Raw genomic sequence first — 27528 nt, forward strand, 5'->3', positions numbered from 1 at the left:
GGTCAATGGAAACTTTTATGTAACCAATTTTAAAAACACATCAGTATTTTTCAATATTTGCCAAACTAAACCAGGCGCAGGTCCCCGAGTCTTAGTAGACGGACTGCATTTCCACTACTTGAGAAGGAACGCTCCTTTATTGGAAAATTATGTAGTTTTGATATCGTAAATATTTAAACCTTTAATGGATTTAGGAGATCTGACCGATTTTTGAGTAGAATTTCTAAATGACAGTAATATGTTTCGAGATTGGGCAAGATTTGTTAAGATCACACAAAGCTTCAGTTTCTAAGTGCAATAAATTTGAGAAACTATAACTACAGCTTTCATCGTCTGATATTTTCAGACTTAATATAATCAAATGACAAAGTTAAAGCCGAAATCTTTGGAAAGAATTAACGAAGTTATAGTTAGGTCCAATACTTTTTTCCGATCTACATTTAAATAGTTTCGTTTAATAGCAGTTTCCTCTCGTTAAGCATTAAAAACCTGTGGCTAAAAATAACTGTAGCCGTTCGGAAGCTGTTAAAACTATATTTTGGACAACATCGAGACTTACAGCTCAGTCAAATATTTAGCAAATAGGTGTGGTTTATGTACGAGCAGAAGTCAAAACTCTTTTTATAACCGAAATGGTTTCGGTCTTTAAACCTTGTTAGAGTACAGAAAGGAGTAGGAAACGGACCGTTTCTTTTAAGTGAAAGTATGGCTTAATAAGTACATTATTATATAAGATCTTTGCTGTACATATTGAAGGACGACATTAGGTTCCAACTCTGACTTCAAGGTAACGAATAAGCAGAACTACATATATCAAAGTCATCTTCCATTAAAAAGATTTCTTAGAGCTATAGTAAAGAAATCGTGTTTATTGATATATGTATATCTGCACAGCTTTGAAACTAAACTTTTCATATTTCATAATTATTTATTTTCATACAAATTTCCAAGTTTTGCTGCAAATCTAGCTTTCATCTACATATATTTTCATTTGCCAAAATACTAGAAACAGAAACACTTACAACTGTACAACGTAACGAAATTTGGGAAACGCCTCCAAGCGTTTTAAAGCAACCGGAACTAGAGCGTAAATTAGTAGAGAAAGAATCGCGAAATTCTTATTGAATTGAAGAAAAATTGCTTTTTATTGGAAATAGTTACGTACATATGTATATCTATTATATAGCATGACAATGCCAAGGAGAAATTTATTTGCGTAAACTTATCTTTAGCAAAATAAAAAAAACGAAAAAAAAAATGTATGTAACATACATAAATAAATAAGTGTGTGTATATATTTTTAGTGAGTTGTACATCACTTTTGAAGTTGCAATGGAATTTTGCACGAATTTTTGCTTCAGTGCCTTAAACACAAAAATGTAAATTTATGTTGCAAAATCAAAAGTACACATACGGAACTTGAAAAAGATCGGAACAAAAATGAAAAAAAAATGAAAACAAAACACACACGGAAAGTGCTATGAAATGTGTAATTTTCTATTGAATTTGTGCAAAAACTGAAAAAAGCCTCTTTAGCTCTTTTTAAGGACATATTTTTTAGTAGTTTACAACGAGCATAAATTCATACATTCTAGATATATATACACGTACAGTAGACACTCATATACATACATACATATATATGTGCAAATGTAAAGTAAATAAAAGCCTATTACATACATATATTATATATAGTATTGACATACGGTAATTATGTATACACACATACACACACACATATATACACATACACTCATAAATATATATACAAAACTATATATTATATATATATACATATATATAAGTATATATGTACGTGCGTAAATACTTACTTGTATTTAAAAAAATATTGTGAAATAAAAATTAAACTTATAAGAGTTCACCGAAAATATATCTTTGTAGTGTTTTATTTCTTCTAAATGGTGGTCCATTTCGAGGGTCCCTCCTACTTTTCTAAGGAAACCACAGAATGGGGGGATGTTGGGGGATGTTTATTATCATTCGAAAGAACATTCTTTGGCATTTATTTTTTGAAAATTATCTCTTTCAAATGTTGGCAGCGGCTACGTCTCATATAGTTCATCCGTTGAGACCAATTTTCGATGACTCGTTCGAGCATTTCGACCGATAACTGGCGAATGGCATACGCAATGCTTGCTCCAAGGCCTGAATCGAAGCGGGATCCTCCGCATAGATTTTAGACTTTATATATCCCATAGAAAACAAACTAACGGTGTGATATCACACTATCTTGGTGGCCAATCGACCGGCCCTAACCGTGAAATTGTCTGCTCCCCGAAGTGTTTTCTCAATAAATCCCTTCATTGATGCGATGTGTGTGAAGTGGCGCCGTCTTATTGAAACCAAATGTCGCCGAGATTACGAGCTTCAATTTCAGACAACAAATAATCCGTTATCATGGCGCTATAACGGTCTCCATTGACGGCTACGCTCTCATGGACCGATGATACCACCGGCCAACACACCACACCAAACGTTGTTTTTTTAGATGCAATTTTGAATCTCTTCAGGTTGCTATTCGTCCCATATGCGCCAATTTGCTTGCTTACATTCCCATTGAGCCAGCAATAGCTAAAAATCTGGTCTAAAAATCCAATTCTAATTGGAATGCAGGCGGTGACATGTAAAGGTCTATATACCTTCACTTCCAACGTGTACTACGGAAATTATCCAGATGATCGCAAATTCACTAAGTGCTCTCCCCTGGTCAGTAAATCAGATTGAATGTTTCCAAAAAGCTCCCCATTGCTTCTTCTCGCATAAGAAAGCCTGAAAGTATATCAACGGCAGTAGAAGTTGTAGACATACATATAAAAGTCGATTACTAACAAATAATAATAGAGACCAAAATTGTCCATTTACTCGAACTGACAGGTAGTGTAATTTAGCCTTTCAAGAGGGGTTGACGACGAGTTATTCAAAAGACGGGAATATCTGTTAGTGATTAGGACAAATAAACTATTAATCAAGCGAAATTTGCATGGACTAATGGTCAAAATAACAGGTCATTATAATAATCTTTGGAAGGAAGAAGAGGGCCGCCATGGTATCATCTACAACAGTAATAAAAGGAAATAAGAGATCAACCATCCAGTAACTCTCTGAATGTGGAGAAAATGATTTAATGGAAAAGTAGTAAATGCTTTCAAGGTCTCTTGCAACTCTAAAAACTATTGCTATTGACTTTTTTCGGATTCCCATTGAAGGAACTAAAGTCTTTTCGACAAAGACCTTAAAGAAAGGTGTGTTAAATTGAAATAATCGTTTGTGAACATATATGATCTTAAAGGAATATGTTTTACCAATAATTCGTATTTGAATAATCGAATATATAATAAGTAAGAATAGGCTAAGTTCGGGTGCAACCGAACATTTTATACTCTTGCAACTAGTAATAATCAAAACCAGCGACATACCTCAAGATATAAAACGTAACCAGAGAATCGGAATATACTATACTACTCATACACTACAGACATTTTCAGCATAAGGTTTGTAAGAAAAACGAAAATCATTATACGTAGCATATGAGAGTTGGGGTGGTATCGACCCGATTTTATCTATTAACTTGCCACACTAAAAAATGTTCCCTTGGATTCATTAAGGTACCTCACATATAATTACCAATCATATGGAGCAATGTCAGCCGGATGTTCGGAAATCCCAGTAATAGTTATATTGGGACTAGGTCATGTTTTCGCATATAGTTGCATATAGTTTAGGCACATAAATAGTTTTAAGCAAAACACGCTCTGCAATTTTCATTGCGATAATCCACATCTTGACCGATATATGCGGTATAAAGTCACCCGGAAGTTTGTAAATCTTTACATTAAGTAAATGGAGGCTCAGGGAAATTTTGACCCGATTCAACCCCATTTCCGATACACAGAGTTAGTATTTTACAGAAAATGACACTCCCTGAATTTCAATTGTATATCCCATACATTTGCCGATATATTCGGTCAAAAGTCAACTATAGATACCTGGGTCCACATATACGGTGCCTAGGGGCTTGAACAATTTTAGTTTGATTTGGGATTTGGGCGATTTCGCCCATTAAGGAACCCTCATACCTTGCGCAGACGGATTGATGGACGTATGGACAGACAGACAGTCACCCGGACTTCAACTTTTCTGGTCATCCTGAAATCATCCAAATATACATAGCCCTATATCTAAGTCGCTTAGCTTTAGATGATATGTACAAGTACGTGTCTTTGCGCTTGGCGAGCTGTGAGAAACAAAAGAACTGGTCTTCTATATAATATATTACCATTTCTTGGCGGCTATATGATTTATCTGCTGCCTTAATATAAGATACAATACAATGATGCAAACAGGAGCCAAAATTAATTCATGGAAAGCTTGATTTTCTTCAACCAGCTGATTAAACTTCAAACCATCAGAGGTCCCTAACTGCGCATACTTCTAGATTATCTTCAATAAAATTTATTTTATAAGAATATACATAGAACTCTTTAGTAGTTTAGTCTCCAGTTAAGACTTTTAAAACAAATTCCTCAGGGCTTTTTTGTTACCGATTTTCGGTCAGAAATTTTTTATATTTCCTTTAATACAAAACATTTCATTGATAGAGAAAAGTAAACAAATATACACATATTTTTTCGAAAACCTTGTAGAGATACTAGTTCTTATTTTTATTTTTTTGTTCAAATTCTCGTAAATCTTGTCTTTTAGAATTTTTAAATCAGCAATACTGCCGGCAAATTTCATCAACCAATTTCTTTCGACTCTTCTTCAGATTACTGCGTATCTTCTGAGAGTCGAGTATGTAACAAATAATATCATGCATATTCTCAAAGCATATCAAACCGGCTGTGCCACAGTTCAGATCCAAATGGCGGAAACGATTCACATTACATGTACAACCATCGAATAGGAAATATATTTTGTCATAACAAGCGCGTCCACGAAATACCACATAATTACCCCATGGTGTCATTGTGAGTATGCGGTCGGCGCATTTAAAACCGGCACGCAAAAGTTTGCAGATACTCTCATAAGTGCCGCTCTCAGAGCCGACAACTGCCATATCGTAAGCCACGCAAGAATAGCCTGGGTAACTGTTGGGTTTGCACGTGAGAGGTGGGTAATCATCTCCATATCTGCCATCGTCCCCACAACTTGAATCGGTACGACCATAAGTCGAACGATCATCTTCACCATGTTTCTTACGAGTATCCCGACCCTCGCGACTACTGCGGTCATCTTGCCCATCTCGTCCATCTCGTCCATCCCGACCATAACGACTATCCTGGTCTCCACCGATACGACTGCCATCACCTTGTTTACGCCCATCATCATCACCCTTTTTTGTAGAATCTGTGCGTTTAACCTCACTCTCAGTGCGTTTGTCTTTATCTTTATCCTTGTCTTTGTCCTTATCTTTATCTTTGTCTTTGTCCTTATCCTTGTCCTTATCTTTATCCTTATCGGTTTTGTCTTTATCCATCTTCTCCTTATCTTTTCTGTCCTGTTCAGCCTTTTCCTTATCCGACTTTTCTTTTTCTGATTCACGTTTTTTTCTGTCTTTATCCTTTTCGGACTTTCTCTTATCTGAACCATCCTTTTCTTTCTTATCCTTTTTCTTCTTGTCTTTATTTTCTTTATCTTTGTCCTTCTTTCCTTTCTTGCCTTTTTCTGATTTATCACCCTTCTCTTTTCGCTTCTTTTTGCCCTTCTTTAATTTGTCTGTTTTTTCGCCTTTTGCTTTGCCTTTCTTCCCTTTGCCTTTTCCGCCTTTCTTTTTTCCCTTCCCGCCGCCGTCGCCACCTTTATGCTTACGACCTTTGCTTTTCTTTCTTCTACCCTTGCCATGTCGATGACCATCACCGCTCGAAGAAGATTCGTATTCACCCAGATCTTCTATTCCACCCTCTTCCTCTTCCAATTCTTCTTCTGACTCCTCAGTTTCACTCCTCTCGGGCATTTCCATTTGCACAATTCCAGATGTGATATCCTCTTCATCCTCATCGTCACCACCCAAATCGAGTTTACACTTCGTTTCGTCTTCCTCGAAGCAAAGCGTCTCATTCAATGACTTTACGTCGATATCTTCATTCAATATTGGTTCTTCGGGCGCTCCAATTGCTTCATTCGCAGCAAATTCTATATTATTAATTTTGAGTGTGTGTACTGCGAACTGTGTGGTGCGATTCGTCTCCAAAAGCATCTGGGTAAACACATTTAAAAGCATTTCTAATGAGCGAAACATTCTTAAAGTTGCATTTCTTTTCACTTCAACTTCCTTTTTATCTTCCTCCACGGGCAGGCCTTCAATGCGATGACGGTAGGGATCGAACAAGTAAAAGAAGTTATTCTTTTTGAATATAGCATAAATATTTTGATCGATTTGCACCAGCAAATTATTGTCTCCAGCGTCGAAACTACTAATCAGAGCAGCTTCAAGTTCGGTTTGCTTGAAGTTCGGCACACATTTCCAAGTGCCAGTGAACTTACGCGGTGTGAGCGTGTATCTAGCTTTGAACTGTGCAATCTTAAGACGATTTGGAAATCGTTCGATATCGATCGGTTCTTTTGCTTTCACACATTGCTCCCAACAGCATACGCACACGTTTACGCCATAGCAAATGATCTTTTCTACCATTCTCTCGTTCCATGTTGCTGGATGATCAATCTTGGCCGCCAATAAAGCTGCCACGCCTACCGGTAGCGCACTACGCGTGCGTATCGGATCGGGACTGTTGCGTAAGAGATGTGTCTCCCCCTTCAACACGGCATAGTCGTCGCTAATGACCTGATATTGATGTTCACGCTTTCCGAAATCACGGCTCATAGTCTTACCGTCGGTACCGGTCATTTTCACCACCTTCATTTCGCGCAAATTGAAAGGATCCGTGGGTTGTATGCCGGACAAATTATTTATCAAATGTATCACATTATCCAATGCTTTAAGACAGATCAACATTGCTCTGCCATTTTCTTTGTCCGTTTCTAAATCTTCTGGCTTACGACCATACAAATCCAGGACGAAATAAACACCTCGCGAGCGCCATACCATTTTATAAGTGCCAGCAACCTTGATGAGACAAAATCGATGCTTCGAAAAAAATTTTTTCATAGCTACTCTAAATTTATCCATTGTCATATCGGGTGGGGGACCCTCTTCTGGACCGACCGGTGGGCTAAAATAGTACTTCTCACCCAACTCTACTTGGAAAGCGATGTCATCCACCTTATGCCAACGCTTTACCTTCGCCTCCAATGGTGAATAGATATGCAATGGAGAGTCAACATTATACTCGGGATCAGCTGGTTTAACCAACAAAGCTTGACCTTCTTTTAGGAGACCATCCAGAGTTTCTTCAGTCCACTGGCTTTCCGGTGTTGTATATACTTTCATAAATGCCACTAATGTCGTGGCAAAACGATGAGGGTGCACATCGGGTGTGCTGGATTTCGTTGCAATTGTAGCTTGCAAGACACCGATCGGTGCACCCAAGGTATTAACATTTGTAATTTTTGACTTGCCTGGTATATAACAGGGAAATGTGTTTTAATTGAAAGAGCAATGAAGGTAGCAGAGACTTACGTGGACTGCAAGCCGTGGGGTCAGGTCCGGGCGCATTATAGTCGTGTCCACCAAAAATACTACACATTTTAGGCACGCAAAGACAGGTCGAAGTACAAGGTGCTTCAAATGGTTTAGCGCTAAGAATATTTACATAAATACTTAAATATCGGGATTCAAGAGAAGAATACAACATTGTGCCTTACATTGATGGAATCGGTTGGCGTTCGCGGGGGGGACACGCCGGTGTGCAGCAAATACCACCTTCATTTCCTCCGAGTTTGTTATCCTGATTCATTTCATTTACAAGAATTTTTGAATTTTGTGCTTTTAATATTTTGCGATTTTTTTATTATAATTTATTTATAATAATATGAAAATATATAGAATTTTTATTTTTCGTCTAAGTGATTGACAGCTTAGAAATGGGTTGTTAAAATTGAAATATTTAATGCGTTTTTTTTTTTTATAAACATATACATATATACATATGTATGAATGCCAGTATCGTTATTTAAATCGAATTGTTTTGTTATCGGTCTCTTACGAGTTTCAACAGGGATAACCTAAAATAAAATTTCTAGTTTTCCCACTTTATACTTGGTTCCAGCAAAGGTACTCTTCCTACACAGTATTTGAATAACAACAAAAAAAAGTTGAATTTCCTTCATTGCTATATGATCAATTTCACTGCTTTATGATCCATTCATAGGTAGTTTAATTTTCCGACAAAAATCTAATGTGGGTAGCCAAAAGGAATCGAGATTTATATCCGGGGAGAATTGTCTCCTCAACATCATTCCCCAAAGCTGTAAACGCCAATATTTGGTTTATGCTGCTACATTGTGTAATTCACATCTGTAAAAGTATAAATCGGGAGACCATACCTCCAATTATGTTTGAAAACATAGAGAAAGGGCTTCATTTTGTTATTCTATAGTCAAACACTAGTTAAAATTGTGTATCATATTTCCATTCCGGATAAGTCCAAAAGTAGAAACTAATACGGCACAACTGGCACATAACGGATAACATTTTTTAAAAAAGCTCATTGATTTTTTTTTCGCTAGCACAATAATTTCATTATATTAACGGGAATCATTACAAACACTCTTATATATAATTTTTTTTCTATATTTATAAATAATTTTCATTAAAGTAGCTTATTAGATTACTAAACATCTTCAATAAAATATTAATGTATTAGAAAAATATACGAAATGATAAACATAACTTATAAACTGAAGAAAACTGAAATAAAGACGAACAATGAGATATTTTCAGACCGATGCATAAGCACTGATTGTAGAATGCACGGTTTTAGGTGGTAGGTACAAAAATACTTGTATACAGATGGCGATAAACAGGCGCTGGTGTAGGTTAACTAAAAGAAACAATACCCTAGCACTCCATGGCTAGCGAATTTGAGTTTTCATTTAGCGCATTAACACCATTTTCAATAGGCATATTCAGACTGTTATCATCGCATGCCGCTTCTGGTGTATCCATTGACTCGCACCCAGTACCATTGAAGCTATTACCATTTGAACCAGCTGCCAACACTCCTGCTGATGTCGAAGTTGAAGCTCCGTCATCTGTATTGCCCATGGCATGCGCATGTAACTGACCATTGCCGTTTAACAAACCATTAGACGGTGTGTCGTCCCAATTTATTTTAAAGCGGGTAATGCGCGGTTTGGTAGCCAATATATTTCGCGTTAATTTGTCGAACAAAGGCTTTGGTGGCGGGTTTTCACGCATTTCTGGATCGGCATAATCATTATTAATGAAATAACCAACACGTACAAATTCCTGTCCACGATAAGAACAAGTAAGCAGTACTATTGTCACGCCAACAGCATCTTGTTCTGGAATTTTCGTCACATCGGGTGGATCTGCTTGAAAGACAAATATGTGACGGCCTTCTGGCACGGGTCCAACATATATCGTGTCCAGCACTTGATCATATTCCTCCGACTCGGCTGAGCCAACATAAATCATCTTCCATTCTAGATCTTCTTTTAACTCTTCAATACACTCGAAAGTAAGCTCAAATTGAAAAGGATTGAAGAAGCTGCTTGGATTGTCTAAAACGACCACGTTTGTGATATGCACTTTTGCCATGATGTCGTAGGCGATGCAGAGACAACCAGCTCGTCGAAAAGTCACTTATTTTATATGTTTATAACTGTCTATAATTTTAATACAATTAAACGATATTTTTTATACTTATTTTCGATTTATACGTTCTTTTTCTTGACTACAATTTGCAATTGTCTCTGGCGAAATTTTTCAACAAGCACAATAACCGATGACAATTCCAATTACCTCTGACTTTCCCGCCAAACAAATTCCAGTGGAATGTTTTGGCATCTCATGTGTTGCCATCATTTTGTTTTTCTTTGAAAATGTTAATTCCTTATCAGCTGATAAGTTTGTATGGGAAAGGATTCAGTGAAATCAAAATGTTTTCAACAAAGTAAAAAAAGCTTATTGACGGCAAAATAGTAAACAATTGATGTAATTGCTTACACATATAAGATAAATAGAAACATAATAGAAATAGCAAATAACGTTATAACTTTTTCACAAAGAAGTTTTTTTGAGATCTGAGCAATGGCAAAAATTTTAATTTTATTTATCAAAAAACGAAGGTTTCTTTCTTTTTTTCCTCATGAGTAAAAAGTAATTTTAATGAAGATTCTTCTCTTTATTGGAGATGCATTGATTTTCTTCACCTTAATATATTTTCCATTACAAACTGAGTTACAAGCCATATACTTTTACCTATTCCTCACGTTGCGATGTGTCAGTTGGAACACAAAACATTCGTAAGTTGCTTCCTCTTTTGTAAGAACAGTAAGTAGTCTGCATATTCTTTCATTAATTAAAAAAAGAAATTATTTTTCGTTTAAAGTTTGTTACATTTGAATATTTTGATAAATGTAAGTTTGACCTTTAATACGATATTAAATAAACGTAAAGAAAAAATTAATGTTACATACATATTTCACTTTGTCGAATACACTGTGAGTAAAATAAAATAAGTATAATTATTTGTCGAATGAAAATAATTAGGGTGATAACTATTAATTGATTTAGTTGAAAATCAAAACAAACAAATATGTAAATTCAGTGTACTAAGTGCTCTACTTGTATTAATAAGGTTTAAAAAAAATTGTTATTAGAAAGCTTCTTTCGATACAAAAATTATATTTATTAGCTATTTGCTGTAAAAGTAATGTATGATTTTTATTATTCAAAATACAACCGAATGTTTTAAATAAATATATACTTTTTAATATAAATGTAACATCATATTCAGTTACGTTACCAGTTACGTTCGTTATTGAGAGGTCACAAAATATTTTTAAATAAAATAATTTAAAGTTTTACGTATTACCCTGTAACTGTAAAAATTTTCAATAATTTTATTCTTCCTGTATTGCTATTAGAGAACAGCTGACAAATTGCAATTGTATCATCAGAGGTTGTTTTCGTTAATTTTTGTGTAAATTTAAGCTAATATAATAATAATATATACATTAAAAACCATTTAAGGTTACTCTTAACGTTGCAATGATTCACTTAACAGGGCACAAGTATAATGCCCGAGAGATCATACAAAATATGTTTTCTCCACTAGTGGGTGTGATTTGCAGTCCACTAGCCAACGAAGTTTGTGCCCGCAACAACTTGTCCTTCGTGGAAATGTTGCAACCATTTTCAAAACTGTTAAATGATGGTAAAAATGTTATCCTTTATTGAAAATCTTAACTACAAATAAGCAAAAATATGACGTATGTATTTGTGTTTTCACAGCTCAATTTCGTGACGTGTCGGATACAAGTGTTTCAATTAAAGGCTTACGTTTGAATTTCTGCGATGTTGATTGGCGTCCGCCGCAGACGGTGCTGGCGCGTAAAATGCTCAATGAAGCAGTAACAAATGCGCATAATGACGAAACGAAATCAGTAATCATAGGTACTTCATAATACTAAATAATGGCAGATATTTATTTGTCTGTATATATATTTTTGGTATTTTAGGAGATTTGAAATTAAAGTTACCAACCTCAGAGCCGTGGTTCGAACAATGGCGAGAAACCTTCTTAACTGTGCAATTTCCCGCTGACCACGAGTTCACGCGTCATTTTCTTACTTGTCTCATCGTATTGAGCAGCAGTGATCCGAACATTGTGGAGAGTGCACAAAAGCTTACACAACGCGTACATCAAATGCAAAGTGTCACACCACAAAAGTTGCCCAAGTGGTTCAATCCCACTAATGTGCTTAATAGTTACGTAGTGTTGCACGAGGGTTCACAAGGGGATATATCTAAGTATGATAAAAGTGTTTATATCAACTTAAGTATTATAATTATATATTGTACAACTTCTTTGCAGAGCTCAACAAGGCTACGAACTTCTAAAGTCCACATTTGGCGATAATAAATGTTTTCTGGTACAGATTAACTCATTAGATGCTACCGTGCCTGGAGAGGTGCCTGACTATTGGGCAACTTATATAAAACGTCAACCAAGAAATGTAAGCCCACCAACGAATAGTAATTGTCTTAACATTATTTCTCATTTCTAATAATTTGTAGGAGTTACAAGTGGATCAAATAAGTGGCCCCAAAACACCACAAGATGCTATGTCTATGATCTCAATGCCAAACATTCAAATGCTCAGCGATGCAATGTCCACCACCACCACAGACAGCAGCAGTGATATAGCCATTATACATCCCTTGAGTCCGGTGCAAGAAAGCGCCACGGAAGCTATTGTGAGTTTGTAATTTCTTTATTTTCTTTAATATTAACTTTTTCACTATTTGTATTTTCTGGTAGAGCTCGAAGTTTTCAGTGAGCAGCGAGAGCATAGCTTCGCAGAATATAAACGCTAATGTATGGGCAACTGAAACAGACGGCGATACAACAGGACATGGTGGCTGCCTGAATGCTATGGATGTTGAGAATTTACGTCATTTCGTCCAGGATTATACGGTACGCGCGTTAATACCGTACGCCGAGCAGATGGTGGCTGTTCTCGCAGAAGCGGTAATATTATTTAAATAAAAGTTGTGTTTGTTTACTTTTCAATTTGTAATTTAAATTTAGATTACAAACAAAAAAGGTGTGAGCAAGTCCTTATTAAGTGCCACCAAACGCTTATTTAGTAGCAAACCGGCTTCGAATGCGACTAATCAAAACGCTGTCATGTAAGTGTGAACCGTTATGCGTTGGTGTCGTTGTATATTTATATTTTCACTTTCCATAGCTATACTCACGAATCCTCGGAATTGCAAACGCGCAAACTTGGCGATCTCTACTTCATGTTCGGGCATTATAACCTAGCTTTTCAGGTGAGTACTATCTTCGATAATTTAGCACTCACTTCTGTATTTACGGCGTAATCAAATTTTGTTCACAGGCCTACCACCAGGCTAAACGTGATTTCGACGCCGATTCCGCTTGGCAATATTACGCAGGTGCGCTCGAAATGGCCGCCGTTTCAGCGTTTATGCTGGGCACAGCCTACCGCAAGACCTTTGATTATATGGAGGAAGCTATTAAAACCTATCTAAACGTTTGCAAGTAAGCATTACACTGCTTCTTAATAGAAATGACACTAATGTGTAATACTAAACACAACAGATTGCAGCAGTTTGCTACGCGCGCCACATTACTGAGCATGGAATGTCTACGCACATCGCGCATGTACGGCGAGGCGGCCAATCAGCTTATACGCATGACTAGTGAAGATGCCGACTTACGTTCGGCTTTGCTTTTGGAGCAAGCGTCATACTGTTACTTGGCATCGCATCCCTCCATGTATAGGAAGTATGCTTTCAATATTGTGCTTTCGGGCAATCGCTACTCACGTGCTGGCCAGAGGAAGCACGCTCATCGCTGCTATCAGCAGGCGTATCAAGTGTTCGAGAGTCGCGGTTGGAGTTTGGCCGAAGATCACATACAATATACAATGGCTAAGCAAGCTTGCGCCTTGAAGAGGCTCGAAGAGGCGAGTAGCTCGTACTCGCATTTGTTGCATCCAGCCAGTCAACAGAGCGCGCAACAACAAGTTATTTTCCTGAAGGAGTACATACAAATGCACACGGTAGGCTGACATTAAATTTTTTTTTGTTTATTGTGGTCTTGTATGATATAAGGTTAGATGTATCAAACGTATGACGAAATGAGTTAACTCCTTTATTGTTGTGGAACCTGCTTGAGTCAAAGCTCAAATTATTTTTATGTGTTGTTGTTGTTGCGGCAGTTCTAGGCCGGATACAAAATCCGGGTCCGTTCTTATTACGTAGACTCGACTGTCGTGGGAACGTCAAAAGAAAATGAGCTGTTTAAGGTCGGATCAATTGGAGGGGGTTCGATGGCGATATCCTTTCGATTTAAAAACAACTAATTTCAGACACATATCCGACAAAGATCTCGAAGTGCCGCGAGAATCCAGTGTCCCCTCAAAACTCCAAACACTTCCTTGCATTCCCAACGAATCCCATTCATCTAACACCCCTTTCTCAGAGGTTACTACCTCAGTAGGTTTAAATACGTAACCAACAAACTCAGACTATTTGTCGACTTTTACACTGGCCATTGTAAGCTCAAGAAGCTCTTATATAACATGGGACTAGCTTCTGGTGCGAATTGCCGGTTATGCGACATGAAGTCTAAAACTCCAGAAACCTGCTAATTGACTGCACAGCAGTCTGAAGGCCCTTGGATCCATGTTTCCAAATAGGGATTACATCGCCTCAATAGCACCTAGCAGTATATTGGAATTTATGAATTTGCTGGGGCTAGGGGAGTCGTTGTCCTTAGGTCGCGATATAATCCTCATTTATTTTTCTAATCTAATCTAAGAGAAATCAGTGAATTCCTTGCTCTAGCCCTCATAAGCCAAATATCCTGATACTCATCTCCCTGTTTACGTTTAAAGTAGGGAAGATTCGTGTTCTAAAATTTTTAAATTAAAGAATTTTGGAGTAAAAATTTAGTTTTAGATTTGAGCCTATAAAATATAACTTTTCATCCCAGACATCTTAAATAATGAAAAAAAAAGTTTTTGAATTTGAAAATTATAGTAAGAAATAAAAAACTTATTTTTCAAATTAAAAGCTGCACTGAAAATGGATAAAAATTTATATATTTTTTAATCCAGGTTTTGGGAGTATAAATTCTTAAAATTGTTTTTAATTATTTTTGAGGTTAGAAAATACATATTGAAGAGTTTCCATTTGTCACTTGTTTTATTATTTTCATACTTTATAGGAACTTATCAAACGAAATTCTGAATTGGGTCTACTTGCACTTGCGTTGCCGCAGGTGGCGCAAAACTCCGTACGCGTATTACTTTCCACACCCAGCACCATGGTTAGCGGACAACATGTAGCCGCCAGCGGTATTGACATAAAGGTTTAAGCCGCACTTGCTCTTGATAGAATATTTTCATTTAAAGCGCATATTTAAATATTACAGTCGAATTTTGCGGATGAACCCATTTGGCATAAAATGGAAGAGATGCTTGTGGCGACAGTGGATCCCAAAAGGGCTTTGGTATTCAAACCAACACGTTTTCTCTTCTCTAAAGAGTGCCCAGCTATAGAGAATCCACTGGCGGTGCAAGGCGGTGAGCAATTTTGAGAGATCTGCAATGTGTTTGATTAGACGTATCTTTAAATTATATTATTTTTGTATTCCAGAACCGATTGAGCTATCCGTAACGGTATTTAACACTGTCAAATGCAGTATTACCTTAAATGGCATCGATTTGCTTTGGCAACTGCAGCTGGATAATGGCGATATGCTTTCGAATGAATCGCTATACACACACAATGAAGAGAGTTCGAGTAATTAAGCTTTCAAAGATTTACGTCAAGCTCTTAATGATTGTATTTTCCTTTAACTTCAGGTAAAGCCGCCGTTAATGCCGCAATCAAAACCAATTGCGTGCCTTCCGTCGTTTTGGATGAGCGCTGCGAACATACGATTTACTTTAAAATTACACCAAAACTAACGGGACTTTTGAATATAATTGGCGTCGTGGGTGAGGTGGTGCTAACAGCAGAGCCCACTGCCTGTTTGCAAGGCATGCTGAAATTCGAAACGTCGCAAGTCAAGGTGAAAGGCAAACAAACCACACAAATGTTGATGGATAATAAAATGAGCATTAAAGTGACACCGGCTGTGCCGGCCATGTCTGTTAGCTTCACGCAGCTACCAACAAACCTAATAGCCGGTGAGATACTGCCTGTTGTGGTGAGCCTGCGAAACTCTGGCATTGTGCCGATCGAGGATGTTTTCCTTTGTTGTGATCAACCGCGCTGGCTGACTTTGACAGATGTAGATACGGAAGTGCCGTTGTCTATATTGAAATGTAATGCTTGAAACCATATTTAGTTTTCGTTCTAAATTTAATTATGTATGCCCTACAGCTGTTAAAGATCTCTCCAACGAGAAGTTATCGAAAGATCGCGAGCTGCGTCGTCAACGTGTTTTCCGCTTGCTAAAAAATGAAAACTCCGTTAGTTTGAAACCGCAAGAGTGCACAACTGTGTCGATGCACATACAGGCGCCCTACCAGAAAGGCGATTTCACATTGCGTCTTCTATTCCTCTATAGTTTGCCAGATGGGACTAGTGCGTCCATTAAATACCGTCTGGTGCGCCACAATTGGCAATTTCAAGTGCATGAGTGTCTGCACGCTGCAGTGACATGTGTGATAAGCAACACGTTGTCGGGCGAGCTGGGTCTTGATGTTGCTGTTAAGAATGAGAGTAGCGCGAAAAGGTTTGGTGCAAGCGATATGTATATTAATTCCATCGGAGTATATAGCGCCGACCATAATATGAACAGGAATAAGCTCTACAGTAAGTTGCAACATTTATGAGTAGTCTTTAACGGACCGGTTCTAACAGATGTGCAAAATTTTATTTACAGTTACAAATCAAATGGGCATTTCTACTGGCAGTGATGGTGGTAAGTTGGTTATTAAAAGAGCCACATTTTTTTTTTTAATGCATTGTTGACTTACAATCGTTTTTATTTCATTAAGCGCGCTTTCTGCCGATAGGCAAGTCAATGAATTTCCAGTGCCGTCTTGAACGCAACAAAACCAAAACCACTTCGCCACCTGCTAAGTTGCTTTATGAACGGGTTTCATTTGTTAACGTTATACCCGCTATCCATGCTGATAAAGCACACACACAAATTCCTTCCGTTTACGAAATGTACGGCTTTTTGGCTAAACATGAGACTTTATACTTCAACACCAACATCAATACAGATGAATTCAACAGCGCTATAGCGAACACAGATCCACACACTACAGTGGTGTTAAATTGGGCGGCACAAGTCAAACTTAGCCAAGACGAGACTCCACGTTTGGTGGCTGGCCAACATTTCATACAATTACGCAATCTTTATGAAAGTTCCACTTGTCTGGGCGTGCAAGCATCACAACACGCTTTTGTTGATATTATATCAAAGCCCCAACAGTTGCGCAGCATTGCTGAGTTCGCTTTGAATGACACGGATGCGCAGCCCTTTGCTGTGTTCGCCGATGAGCAGCGTTGGGTGGACGATGAAGATGACGCTGAGGAAGCTGATGACAACGCGTCATTTTGGGAGGTGAACACAGATTATGTGGGCAAGCGTTGTTTGTTGGTGGATGAAAGTTTAACACTTGCTGTGAAAGCTTGAATATAAATGTTTTATCTTAGTTATTTACTATAATTTTTATTAATGCGTAGTTTCTATCAATGCCACAGTGCAATAAATAATAAAAAAATATATGTATAATAATTAAGTGTTACTTTTATTAAAATTTGCTAATACCATACAATTATACTAAACACTACGTCATTTAACGAACATTAGACTAGGCAAACACTGCTTATATTTACTTATTGCTACACAGACTTGTTAGACAAAGTGTTGTCTAAAAAACAGGGACATTTTATTTTTGCCTTAACGATACAAATTTAGTTGAGCAACTAACTCTCTCTCGTCGATTTCCTTCGTATTGAGGTCGGCCTCTTGCTTTTTTAATAGTTCAAAAATCGCCGCAAGTTGTTCTCTTTCGATTCTAGAATATTACGTTTTCATAAGCATTAAGAATTTTTTTGGGTATTAAAACACTCACTTGCGTTCTTCCTCCAATTGGTCGCGCGTCAATTGAGCTTCCAACTCTTTGAGCCGCGCTGATTTCATTTTACCAACCAGTCCATCACCTAACGGATTATCCGTGTCGATGTCGTCTTCGTCACTGCAATCATATAAATCGCCTTCAGTTGCCAGTAGATTAGGCTGCTCTTCCACTTCACGATCCAAGCGTGAGCCATACAACTATTGTATATAGTTTGTTAATTTTCAATAAAAGTATACTTAATAATAATCACCCCAATGTCCTTCACCAAATTGGAAAAGTAGAATGCTAGTATAACCGCAGCTAGCATCGTCACAGTGCTCAGAAGGTAAACATTATCGAAAGAATCGAAAATTTCCGCAATGCCTAATAGTCCACCCATATTATTAGCTCTTTAATTAACAAAATATATTATATTTTTAAGCAAACACAAAAATGTTTAAATTCTATCGCCCTCGGCAAAAGAATTGGTCGATAAAAGTAAATAAACAAACACGACAACCCGATAAAAGATAAATTGCATAAAAATCTCTGTATTACAATTGTTATTTAATTCAATTACTTGCGGCAAAAAAATTGCGTTGATAAAGGTAAATAAACAAACTCGAAAACTTAACAAGAGAGAAATTGCATAAAAATATTTGCCAAAAAATTCAACAGGGTTGCATAGCACGTCATAAATGAAGTACACAAATTAATTCCTCTACGCTGTTTTTGGCGCAAATAGTTGTCATGCTTGAAAATTATTTAAATTATAAAAAAAGTCAAAAATTAATTATTAAACTCATATGTATGTACCCGTTAGAACAACAAAAACACTTTTAAAATAAATTATCCAAAGCACTTTTTAGTTATCATGCCTATTTTTCGTTGTTACTTCTTACAATCGGATTTAACAAAATATGATTGGGAAAGGAAATTTAATTAAATGCAAAAGACAATGGTTTAACTATAGCTGTTAAGCAAGCCCCATTGAAAATATATAAAGCGATTTGAAGATGCGGTTTGCTAAGAAAAAAATCAAAAATTCAGAAGAACTTTGGACTGGGATCGAGGATGCATGGTACACAATTCCACATAGTAGGTGTCAGAAGTTAGCCAAGAGTGTGTCCTGACGATGCCAAGTAATTTTGAAAAACCACTGAAAACGTTTCCGGAACTTTTATGCATGCATATACCCACATCTTGTTTTTTACATCCCACCAACGCCAAACACAAGATTAAGATATGTTCTCTTCTTGAGTAGTTTCTTTCATACACAATTGAAGCACATCGGATCGAATTCAAATTGTATATATTCTCGTTCTTAAAAAATGTAAAAAAAATATTTGATTTACCAAGACGTTGCATTGCGAAAAGGGTTAGCTGAAACATAGCTGGTATCCCCTGCCACAAAGACCGAAAATAAAACTCATAGATTTGCGAATTCGTTGAAATTTATTTATTTCAAACATGGCTCGGTTTTTGAAAAATGTATAACTTTCATTAATAAACTTATATGCGTAATTGTAATGTAACTTCAACTCAAATATTGTTTCTTCAAATAACATATATGTATGTGACCTGGTCTACGGAAAGGGGGCTTAGGTGTCAAAAAATCAATTTTCACTTTTTAGTTGATTCGGATGGAAGATGAGATGCTTTTTCACGTGATAGAATCCAAAAAGTCATAACGTTAGCCGCACGTTAGCTCCCTTTTCGTAGACCAGGTCACATATTTTGTTTAACAACTTTGTACTTAAATTAAATTCATTTGTACTTGTGGGTTAACATAGCACTTTTTATATAACAAATTATAAGATGTACATTCCACTAGGTAAAATAAAAAGTTGAGGGATATATTAGTAAAGGTGCTACCTGTAGGAAAGGTTGCAACTTTTTAATTAAAAAAATTGGAATTAAAAACAGTAAACCTAATTTTTAACCCTTAATGTTTGGGTGCAAAAATTGGAAATTTAATTTTGAATTCCGATTTTACAAAATTTTAAATTGATAAATATAAATAATTTGAATATGTAAGTTAGCGGATCAGTACTCTAGAGTTTGAATATGATGACTCTGTGCCAGTTCCAGTTTAAAATAATAGAACACGAAGTACGCAAGCGCGAAAATTTTTTTGTGTAATTTTTAATTACAGACCTGGGATCAAACTTTTTTTAATTCAGTACTTGGGATTAGAACTTTGAAAAATATTTTCAGTTAATATTTTTGAAAACACAACATAAAAAAAAACTTAAATAAATTTAAATTCAATTATTTTCAACTCTCTCAAGCTTTACGGTACGGTACGAAGGTATAGCTGAGTTTTGTTTATTTACCGCACCACACAGATGAAAGTTTGCCTCATCGAAAAACATGATTTTCTTCATACTTATTATTATTTTGATAATAAGATTGAATAATTTGTAAACGTTGTTCTTGCGTACATCTTTCCATGATGAAATTGTAAACTTTACTGAATACAATGAAAAAAAAAATTAAAGATCATGACATCTTAAAAACGCCGAGACGACTTAGAAACTATCGAGTGGTACGACTTGTCAAATAAAGTGCTATAAGAGATTATCTTCAAACTAGCGAAGTTTAATTAACTGGAAATTCAAAAATTAAAAATTGGGCAGAAGCAATGTGGCTTGGCAACATATGTTCCTAGCTTGAGAGTACCCTCCCGATATTTTTCAAAACATGGTCCGTAACCGGATGGGTTTCTCATTGACTAAGATAAGAAAAAAAATTATTGAACAAGTTTTTTTTATAATAAAATTACAGTTTTGAAAATTCAATAGGAGATTCTGTTGTCTTATCTTTTATAAATGGCTTCCCCCTACCTTTAATCTTTAATAATTTCATTTAATTTGTTCTTGTTGTAGCTGCCGGGTCCGTTTCGGTTATAGTCATTTGAAGTTTCTTACAAGTTATTTATTCTAATTTATTAGCTGTTATTGAAAGAATAATTAATACGTAACGGCAAATATATTATCTCCAGAAACTGGTTGCAATTAACTGTGAAAATTTTACAAATAAGCATGTGTTTTCTTATAAATGTATCCTATAATGTAGAGTTAAAAGAACATAAAAAAAATGAACCAAGTCTGTGCATAACGCAGTGCGAGAATTGATTGGCCAATAGGCTTATGCTATTTTATTTAATAAAATTAATAAAAAAAATGCAAAGTTTAAGCTTCGAAAAACCAAAAAATATATCAAAATATAAGAAGTTTTTGAAAATCATATTATACTTGCATATCATATTAAACTTAAAATTAAAAAAAATAAATAATTATAGCATGCTAAATAAATCAAGTTTGTACTTCATCTTTAAGTTCAAAAAAATACTATTTCAATATGAAATATTTTATTAATAATAATGGATCTTACGTAATAACGCCACCGCAGCAAAAACCTAATGCCATGTCCTTAGATTTTTTCACTTAGAATTCAACGCTTCAATAAAATATCCGGCCTTGATCCAACAACGAGATGCCCTTGCTCCTTTCGCTTTGAAATCCCTTCTGATGACAATTACCTTTTTGCTGCTGTGACGTTAATTTGTAAGCACAATATTAATTTATATTATTTCACTAGTTATGGTATTGTGGTTAAATTTGTTTATCTGTTTTTATTTCTTCGTTTAATAGTAAATGAACACATTAAACATTTAAATGCAATATTGATTGTTGATTGTAATGTTTCAAAGCTAATTTTCACAGCCAATAATCATTATGCACGATGTTGATTTACTACTTTTAGTTATGGTTAGTTAATTAAAAACTATCTGCATCGCAAAAACTTGAATTTGTATTTACTCTAAATATACAAAAGATTGAACACCACGAAAAGGGTTTCCTTCTCATTCTGCTAATTCATTGAATTTGAAATCAAAATCTTTTGCACTACGTTTTATGTGCTGAAAGCCAGCTCGACTCTTACGTTGCATTTCCAAAGGTGTAGTGGCATCTTCACTTTCACAAAATGTTTTTGAAAATATCTCGCATTGATTGTAGAAATTTTTCAGCATGTGTTTATGAAGAAGATGTTCATGCAATTTTAATTGCATTATTGCTTTCTTTGCCAGTAGTAGGCGCACTACTAATGTCAGCGGCCGTTTGTACGGGTCGTTGGTCAACTAAAGAAATAAAATAACATGTATTTAGTATTAGAGAAAAAATGATATATATACATTTTATATTACAGTGCTTTCCGCCTCAGGGTGAAAGAAGATTTGCGTTACATTTAATATCTTCTCTACAGCTTCTATTAAAGTCAATGGTTCTTTGATCCCTCTTATGATAGATACCGCTACAAAAGTATCAAAAATTCCACCTAATTTAACGCCGTGGCGATTTTTAAGGTGATCAACTAGTTTATGGCTATAATGTACCACTTTGCGTGGTCTCTCAGCCTCAAGTAGATGCTTCATTTCCCGAAATATACTGCCCAATGCGATAATGTCGAATATGTAGACGGTTTGAAACGTGGCTAGTACCATCACGGATGTGCGATGAGCGCGACCATAGTCCACCGGCTCGATAATAAGTGCAACAACTGGTTGAACACGAATGTCTGCTAATGCTTTGTGATATTTTTGATCAGTCTGCGTAATGCATACCATCGAATTTAGTTGCTCGTGTATCAGATCTAATTCAGATGTACTAAGCGAAATATCATTTTCTTCTGATGATGCAAGCTTACTTTCTGTCGACGAAGTTGGCGACCTCAGCGCTGTATTGTAGCTAGTGGGACTTTCTGATGATGTAGGTGATGTAGTCGAATCACTGCAACTATTTGAGTTACTCGAAGGTTCATCTTCTCTTATAATCTGTAACTTTTTAATTTGAGGAAAAGCTAAAATTTGCGGCGTGTTATATTGACAATTTGAACGTTGGTCATAAGGGTTCTCTAATTCAATTATTCTGCGTTTTGGATCAACAAACTTTAATGTGCCTGTCAATAATTCACTGGCTGTTTGCACCAATAGCATCTGTCCCAATTGTAGCGTGATGTCCAAAGACTCCATTTTTTATGTTTACAGTTAATAGTGTTATATGCGTTTTGCAGTATGAAAAGAAGCCAGGATAACCTTATACTTGATTTAAAACATTTAATAGAGGATAAAATACGTTTTTTGTTATAATTTCTTCCAAAAAATTACAGCACTTTGCACAATTGTTTCGAAAAACGTTGCTGCTACAAAACAAATTTGACTAGTGAAATAAGCAAAATATCAACTAAATTGCAAGTGTCAAAAACAGGGTTGCGTTTCAATGTTATTGAAAAGGTTTTTTTGAAGAGTTTATTTTTTCGTATTTTCTGATTTAATAAAATTAATTTAATATTTTTTAAATCCTATCAGAATAGAAAACGATTACAAAATAGGGTAAATGTTCAGCAGAGCGGCACTTCCGAAAACGTGCACCAATTTTCACGGAAAATGTCTTAAAATAGTCGTTTTTAGTTCTACTTTACGAATATATTAGGCGCGTGCTTTTAAAAATAATATTTTCTTTATTTTAATAGAAAAATATGGTATTTCCCGAAATCAAAAATTCACTTTTGCACTTTACACGTCTTTCGATGTTAAAAATATATTTTCTATCAATTATATACACGTACTTATTGATGGTCTTTAATTAATTAATTAGAGAAATGGTTTTTCGTTATTTTTATAAAAATATGTAAAACTTCACAATCAAATCGAGCGCTCGAAAAAAAATAACCCTGGTCGGTCCAACACCCCGGCGTTCATAATTCTTCTGTGTCCAACTTCTTCTTCTTTCTGCAATAATAATGAATTATAAATTTTTCTATTATGTATTTCTCATTTTTACCAATTCTCGTTCAGACCCGAAAATTGAGAATATCGATATTTTAATTTCTTTTTATTTTTCCAATTATTATTATTTTTCTATTACGTGTCTTTCATTTTTAATTATTCTTGTTTAGTCTCGAATATCGAGAGTATCGATAATTCGAAACCGATCGCTGCCTGTATCACTAGTACCCAATTGAATTTCGAACAGTGATGCCATTTATAGCGTTTTCGGAAAAGCCGCTCTGCTGAACATTTACCCAAAATATAAACCAAATGAAATTTTTTGGCATGTCGTGGTTTTTGTTGTAACGGTTCTCTGGTTCACATTAAGATGGTAAGGTTCAAATAAGTTGTCATCGAAGTAGAACGGTGCTGTGCTCGATTGGAGATATCAAGAGACATCCCGTTATATTCCGGAGTGCAGTGTTGTGACATCTCTGTAGCTTTCCAGTTAAGAACCGCTCGGTCGATTGCCTTGTATGTTGCCAAGAACGATTTTTTGTCTTTTCCCCATGTGCTGCCGGCTAACGTCTTGAAGATTTTGTACTTTGGCAATAATCGCGGTCGCGTGAGGAGTGAAGGGGCACAGGCCGTCGAATGTCACACCTAAATCTTATTGTTATTGACAGTCGTAATCTTAACGCTATCGATTGCAATATTAAGGTGAAGTCTGTACTCCTTCGTCCTGTTAGTCAATATGGTCAATGTGGATTTAGTGGGGGAGAGTGTTAGGTTCCGTGCAGTGAGGAAGCGAAAAAGGTCGAAGAGACCGTTTATTTTTGAGCACATGCCATCGATTTCATTGTCCGACGACAATATCATGGAATCATCAGCGTACGAGGTAATAGAAATTCCTGTTGTTTGAGGAAGTGTCGGGATGTAGAAGTTAAATAGCAACGGGGAGAGGACACCACAGCAGTTCAGGTAGTGCATAGCCTATCTCTTTAGCCCTGGAGGAAGCGTATATTTTCCGATGTCCTCAAGTAACACTCTGTGGTTGACTTTGTCAAAGGCTTTTTAAGAGTCTAATGTTACGGGAATCGTTGTTGTTGTTTTAACGGTTTATCAGTCCCCGTTAGGATGGTAAGGGTTATCTGTGTTGTCATCGACATTATCTACCGGGAGGCCCAGGAAACGTGCTGTTTCGACGGGGTCGGACCAAAGGGAAAAGGGTGTTAGTTGAGTTGGGTTGGTAGGGCATGCAAAGAGGTGGTCAGTGTCATGCGGAGACTCGTTGCATGCAGGGCATACATTGGGTATGTCTGGGTCAATTCTGGATAGGTAGGATTTTAACCTGCTACAATATCCAGAACGAAGCTGCGCTAGGGTCACTCGCGTTTTTCGAGCTCTTCGTCTGCGATGGGTGGTGGTTTAGTCAAGAAAGGACCTTTTGATGCTCCTAGGAGGCGGTTCCGCTCCAAGCAGATGGCTGCAAGGGTGATTTCTACGAAAACATCCCAGCAGGAACTCTTGGAGAGGAGTTCATTATGCTCCTTAACCGGGTGCATAAGCGTCTCACTGATTAGGTGTTCGATAGGAGACATCAAAAAGCATCCCGTCGTGGTCCGGAGTGCAGTATTCTGGCAGGTCTGGAGTTTCCTCATCTGCGTACCACGGCATCCAGGCGACCATATAGGTGTTGCGTAGTTGAGGACCGGCCTGCCGATTGCCTTGTATTTTGCCAACAATGTTTCTTTGTCTTTTCCCCATGTGCTGCCGGTTAGCGACTTGAGGATTTTGTTGCGGCTCTGTACCTTGGCAAAAATCGTGGTCGTATGGGGAGAGAAAGAGCATAGACTATCGAAAGTTACACCTAAAATCTTAGGGTTATTGACAATCGGAATTTTCACGCCATAGACTTCAATATTCAGGACTGTACTCCTTCGTCCAGTTCGTAAAAATGGTCGCTGTTGATTTTGTGGGGGAAAGTGTGAGGTTCCGTGAAGTGAGGAAACGAGAAAGGTCGGAGAGGTAGCTGTTTACCTTCGCATACATGCCATCGTCTGCATACGAGGTTATGGAAACCCCCTCTTGTGGCTGCGGGAGTTTCGAGATGTAAAAATTAAACACTAGCGGGGAGAGGACACCACCCTGCGGAACCCCCTGTTTAATTCTTCTCAGTTTGGATGTTTCACCTCGAAATAGTAAGGATGATTGACGACCGTTCAGGTAGTTCGTGGTCCACCTCTTTAACCCTGGAGGAAGCGTGGTTTTTTCAATGTCCTGCAATAGCGTTTTGTGGTTGGCTGTGTCAAAAGCTTTTGACAAGTCCAACGCTACGAGGATCGTTCTCTGGCAGGGTGGTTTCTGGTTGAGGCCACGAACTATCTGAGCGTTTATGACCCTAAGTGCTGTGGTGGTGCTGTGCACTTTTCAGAATCCATGCTGGTGGCTGGCTAGGCTTAGGTGGTGAGTGAAGGTCGGGAGTAGCAAGGCCTCAAGTGTCTTCACTACTGGGGAGAGGAGAGTTATCGGACGATAAGATTTCCCTTTTTTGGCGGGTTTCCCAGGTTACAGTAGTGGGACCACTCTTCCGACTTTCCACACATCGGGTATTTGAAGAGTGGTCAGCGACAGATTGAGGACCTTGGTGAGATAGCCTACTCCCGTCGAGCCTAGATGCTTTAGCATTAGCATGTTGATTCCATCAGGGCCAATGGATTTGGAGGATTTTGCTTTGTTGATGACACTCTGAACCTCCTCATCGGTGAAAGTAAGTGGTGCGCAGTCATTTGGCATTTTGCGCAGCCTTCGGTTAACACATCTCTTTGCTTTGTCTACCGAAGGCTGCAGTGTAAACTGCCGGCTAAAGGGTCCGAAGAGGCATGACCATTGAATTGAATCTCAACTCGGTCGTCGTGTCTCTTCGGATTAGACAGAGCTTTGACAGTAGCCCAAAGCTTACTCACACCGGTGGAGAGGTTGCAGGACTTCAAGTGCTCTATCCATTTCGTCCGCTTATATTGATTTACCATACGCCGAATCTCCAAATTGAGATCACTTATTCGGGGATCTCCGGGATCGGCATGGCGTAAGGTGTCGTGCTCATTAGCTAAAACGGCTGCTTCGGCTGGGAAATTGTGGCGGATTTCCGCTATCCTTCCAGCCGGGATAAATCGAGCGGTAGCTGCTGCGATTACTTTGCGGAATCGACGTTCGCCAACGCAGTAGGAATGGGTAGAGCTTTGAAGGTGCTCTCAGTAAATTCTGTGAAGCCGACTCAGTTAGCTTTATTAAAGTTAATGAAGGTACGGTTGTTCATAGAAACGAAATCGGGAGGTTTCTCGATCGACATAATTATGGGCAGATGATCTGATGCGAGAGTGAGCATAGGTCGCCAGGTGTTGTTAATTATCCCACCACCATTAGTGATGGTAATATCGGACGATTTATTACAGGTGCCCATAATTCTGGCGGGGCTTGTCATTTATTGTACAGAATGTCGAATCACTTATCTGTTCCGCCAGCTCCATTCCTCTACGATCATTTCACTGCGCGTTAAAGTTGCCGAGTACCAAACGGTATTCATTACGAAGTAGCGCACGTACATATGTTCGGGTGGTATCCTGTAGGGCAACATGTAATTGGGGACTTTTCATAAGTACATATTACACATCGGGTGAGCGGAAAACTATACCCTGAGATTCTAGGATAGTATTCGTGCGGTCGATTTCGCTATCGAAGAAGATTTGAGCTTTAACTTGGTTTCTTGGACTGCAGCTATCGATACGTGTTCTCTGCTTTTAAATGCAACTATCTTCTCGATCTTGCTCTGGAGTCCGTTGCAATTGATTAGTAGAATCCGATGCAAGAAATGCATTTGACTGATGTAACATTTCGACGTATGACGGTCTGAAGACTGTATGAGGAAGACTGTGTGAGGAACCAGGAGTTGCTGAGTGGTTCTCGCACGTGAATTGGAGCGGGATTAAGGTTGGAGGAGACTGATCAGAATAGAAGTCATGCTGCCGTTT

The 27528-nt window shown here is 37.3% G+C and overlaps 5 protein-coding genes and 1 pseudogene across 5 annotated transcripts; 1 reads left to right on the forward strand and 5 right to left on the reverse strand.

Annotated features, from left to right (window-relative positions):
- Positions 1–4675: 4675 nt before the first annotated feature.
- Positions 4676–8612, reverse strand: LOC120777952. Its single transcript, XM_040109565.1, has 3 exons — positions 7783–8612; positions 7598–7716; positions 4676–7536 (listed from the first exon to the last, which is right to left on the reverse strand). Exons 1-3 carry the CDS (start codon positions 7872–7874, stop codon positions 4733–4735), a joined length of 3015 nt encoding a protein of 1004 aa, XP_039965499.1. The 5' UTR covers positions 7875–8612; the 3' UTR covers positions 4676–4732.
- An 84-nt stretch (positions 8613–8696) lies between these two features.
- On the reverse strand, positions 8697–9896 carry LOC120777953 (histone chaperone asf1). Its single transcript, XM_040109566.1, has one exon. It carries the CDS (start codon positions 9698–9700, stop codon positions 8978–8980), a length of 723 nt encoding a protein of 240 aa, XP_039965500.1. The 5' UTR covers positions 9701–9896; the 3' UTR covers positions 8697–8977.
- Positions 9897–11065: 1169 nt separating this feature from the next.
- LOC120777310 (trafficking protein particle complex subunit 8) lies at positions 11066–17399 on the forward strand. The gene is made up of 17 exons (XM_040108549.1): positions 11066–11321; positions 11399–11560; positions 11626–11917; positions 11982–12123; positions 12185–12364; positions 12429–12638; positions 12699–12799; positions 12859–12943; positions 13012–13175; positions 13236–13698; positions 14868–15011; positions 15075–15225; positions 15299–15445; positions 15508–15972; positions 16031–16465; positions 16536–16574; positions 16651–17399. The coding sequence occupies exons 1-17, from the start codon at positions 11156–11158 to the stop codon at positions 17295–17297; spliced, it is 3993 nt and encodes a 1330-aa protein (XP_039964483.1). The 5' UTR covers positions 11066–11155; the 3' UTR covers positions 17298–17399.
- On the reverse strand, positions 17392–18359 carry LOC120777311 (matrix-remodeling-associated protein 7). Its single transcript, XM_040108550.1, has 3 exons — positions 17996–18359; positions 17740–17942; positions 17392–17682 (listed from the first exon to the last, which is right to left on the reverse strand). Exons 1-3 carry the CDS (start codon positions 18122–18124, stop codon positions 17565–17567), a joined length of 450 nt encoding a protein of 149 aa, XP_039964484.1. The 5' UTR covers positions 18125–18359; the 3' UTR covers positions 17392–17564.
- A 2729-nt stretch (positions 18360–21088) lies between these two features.
- Positions 21089–22924, reverse strand: LOC120778625 (protein Exd1 homolog). Its single transcript, XM_040110509.1, has 2 exons — positions 21935–22924; positions 21089–21868 (listed from the first exon to the last, which is right to left on the reverse strand). Exons 1-2 carry the CDS (start codon positions 22757–22759, stop codon positions 21593–21595), a joined length of 1101 nt encoding a protein of 366 aa, XP_039966443.1. The 5' UTR covers positions 22760–22924; the 3' UTR covers positions 21089–21592.
- A 157-nt stretch (positions 22925–23081) lies between these two features.
- LOC120778356 lies at positions 23082–27027 on the reverse strand (annotated as a pseudogene).
- Positions 27028–27528: the final 501 nt, after the last annotated feature.

The sequence above is a fragment of the Bactrocera tryoni genome, chromosome 5, assembly GCF_016617805.1.
Source record: "Bactrocera tryoni isolate S06 chromosome 5, CSIRO_BtryS06_freeze2, whole genome shotgun sequence".
Classification (NCBI taxonomy): Eukaryota; Metazoa; Arthropoda; class Insecta; order Diptera; family Tephritidae; genus Bactrocera; species Bactrocera tryoni.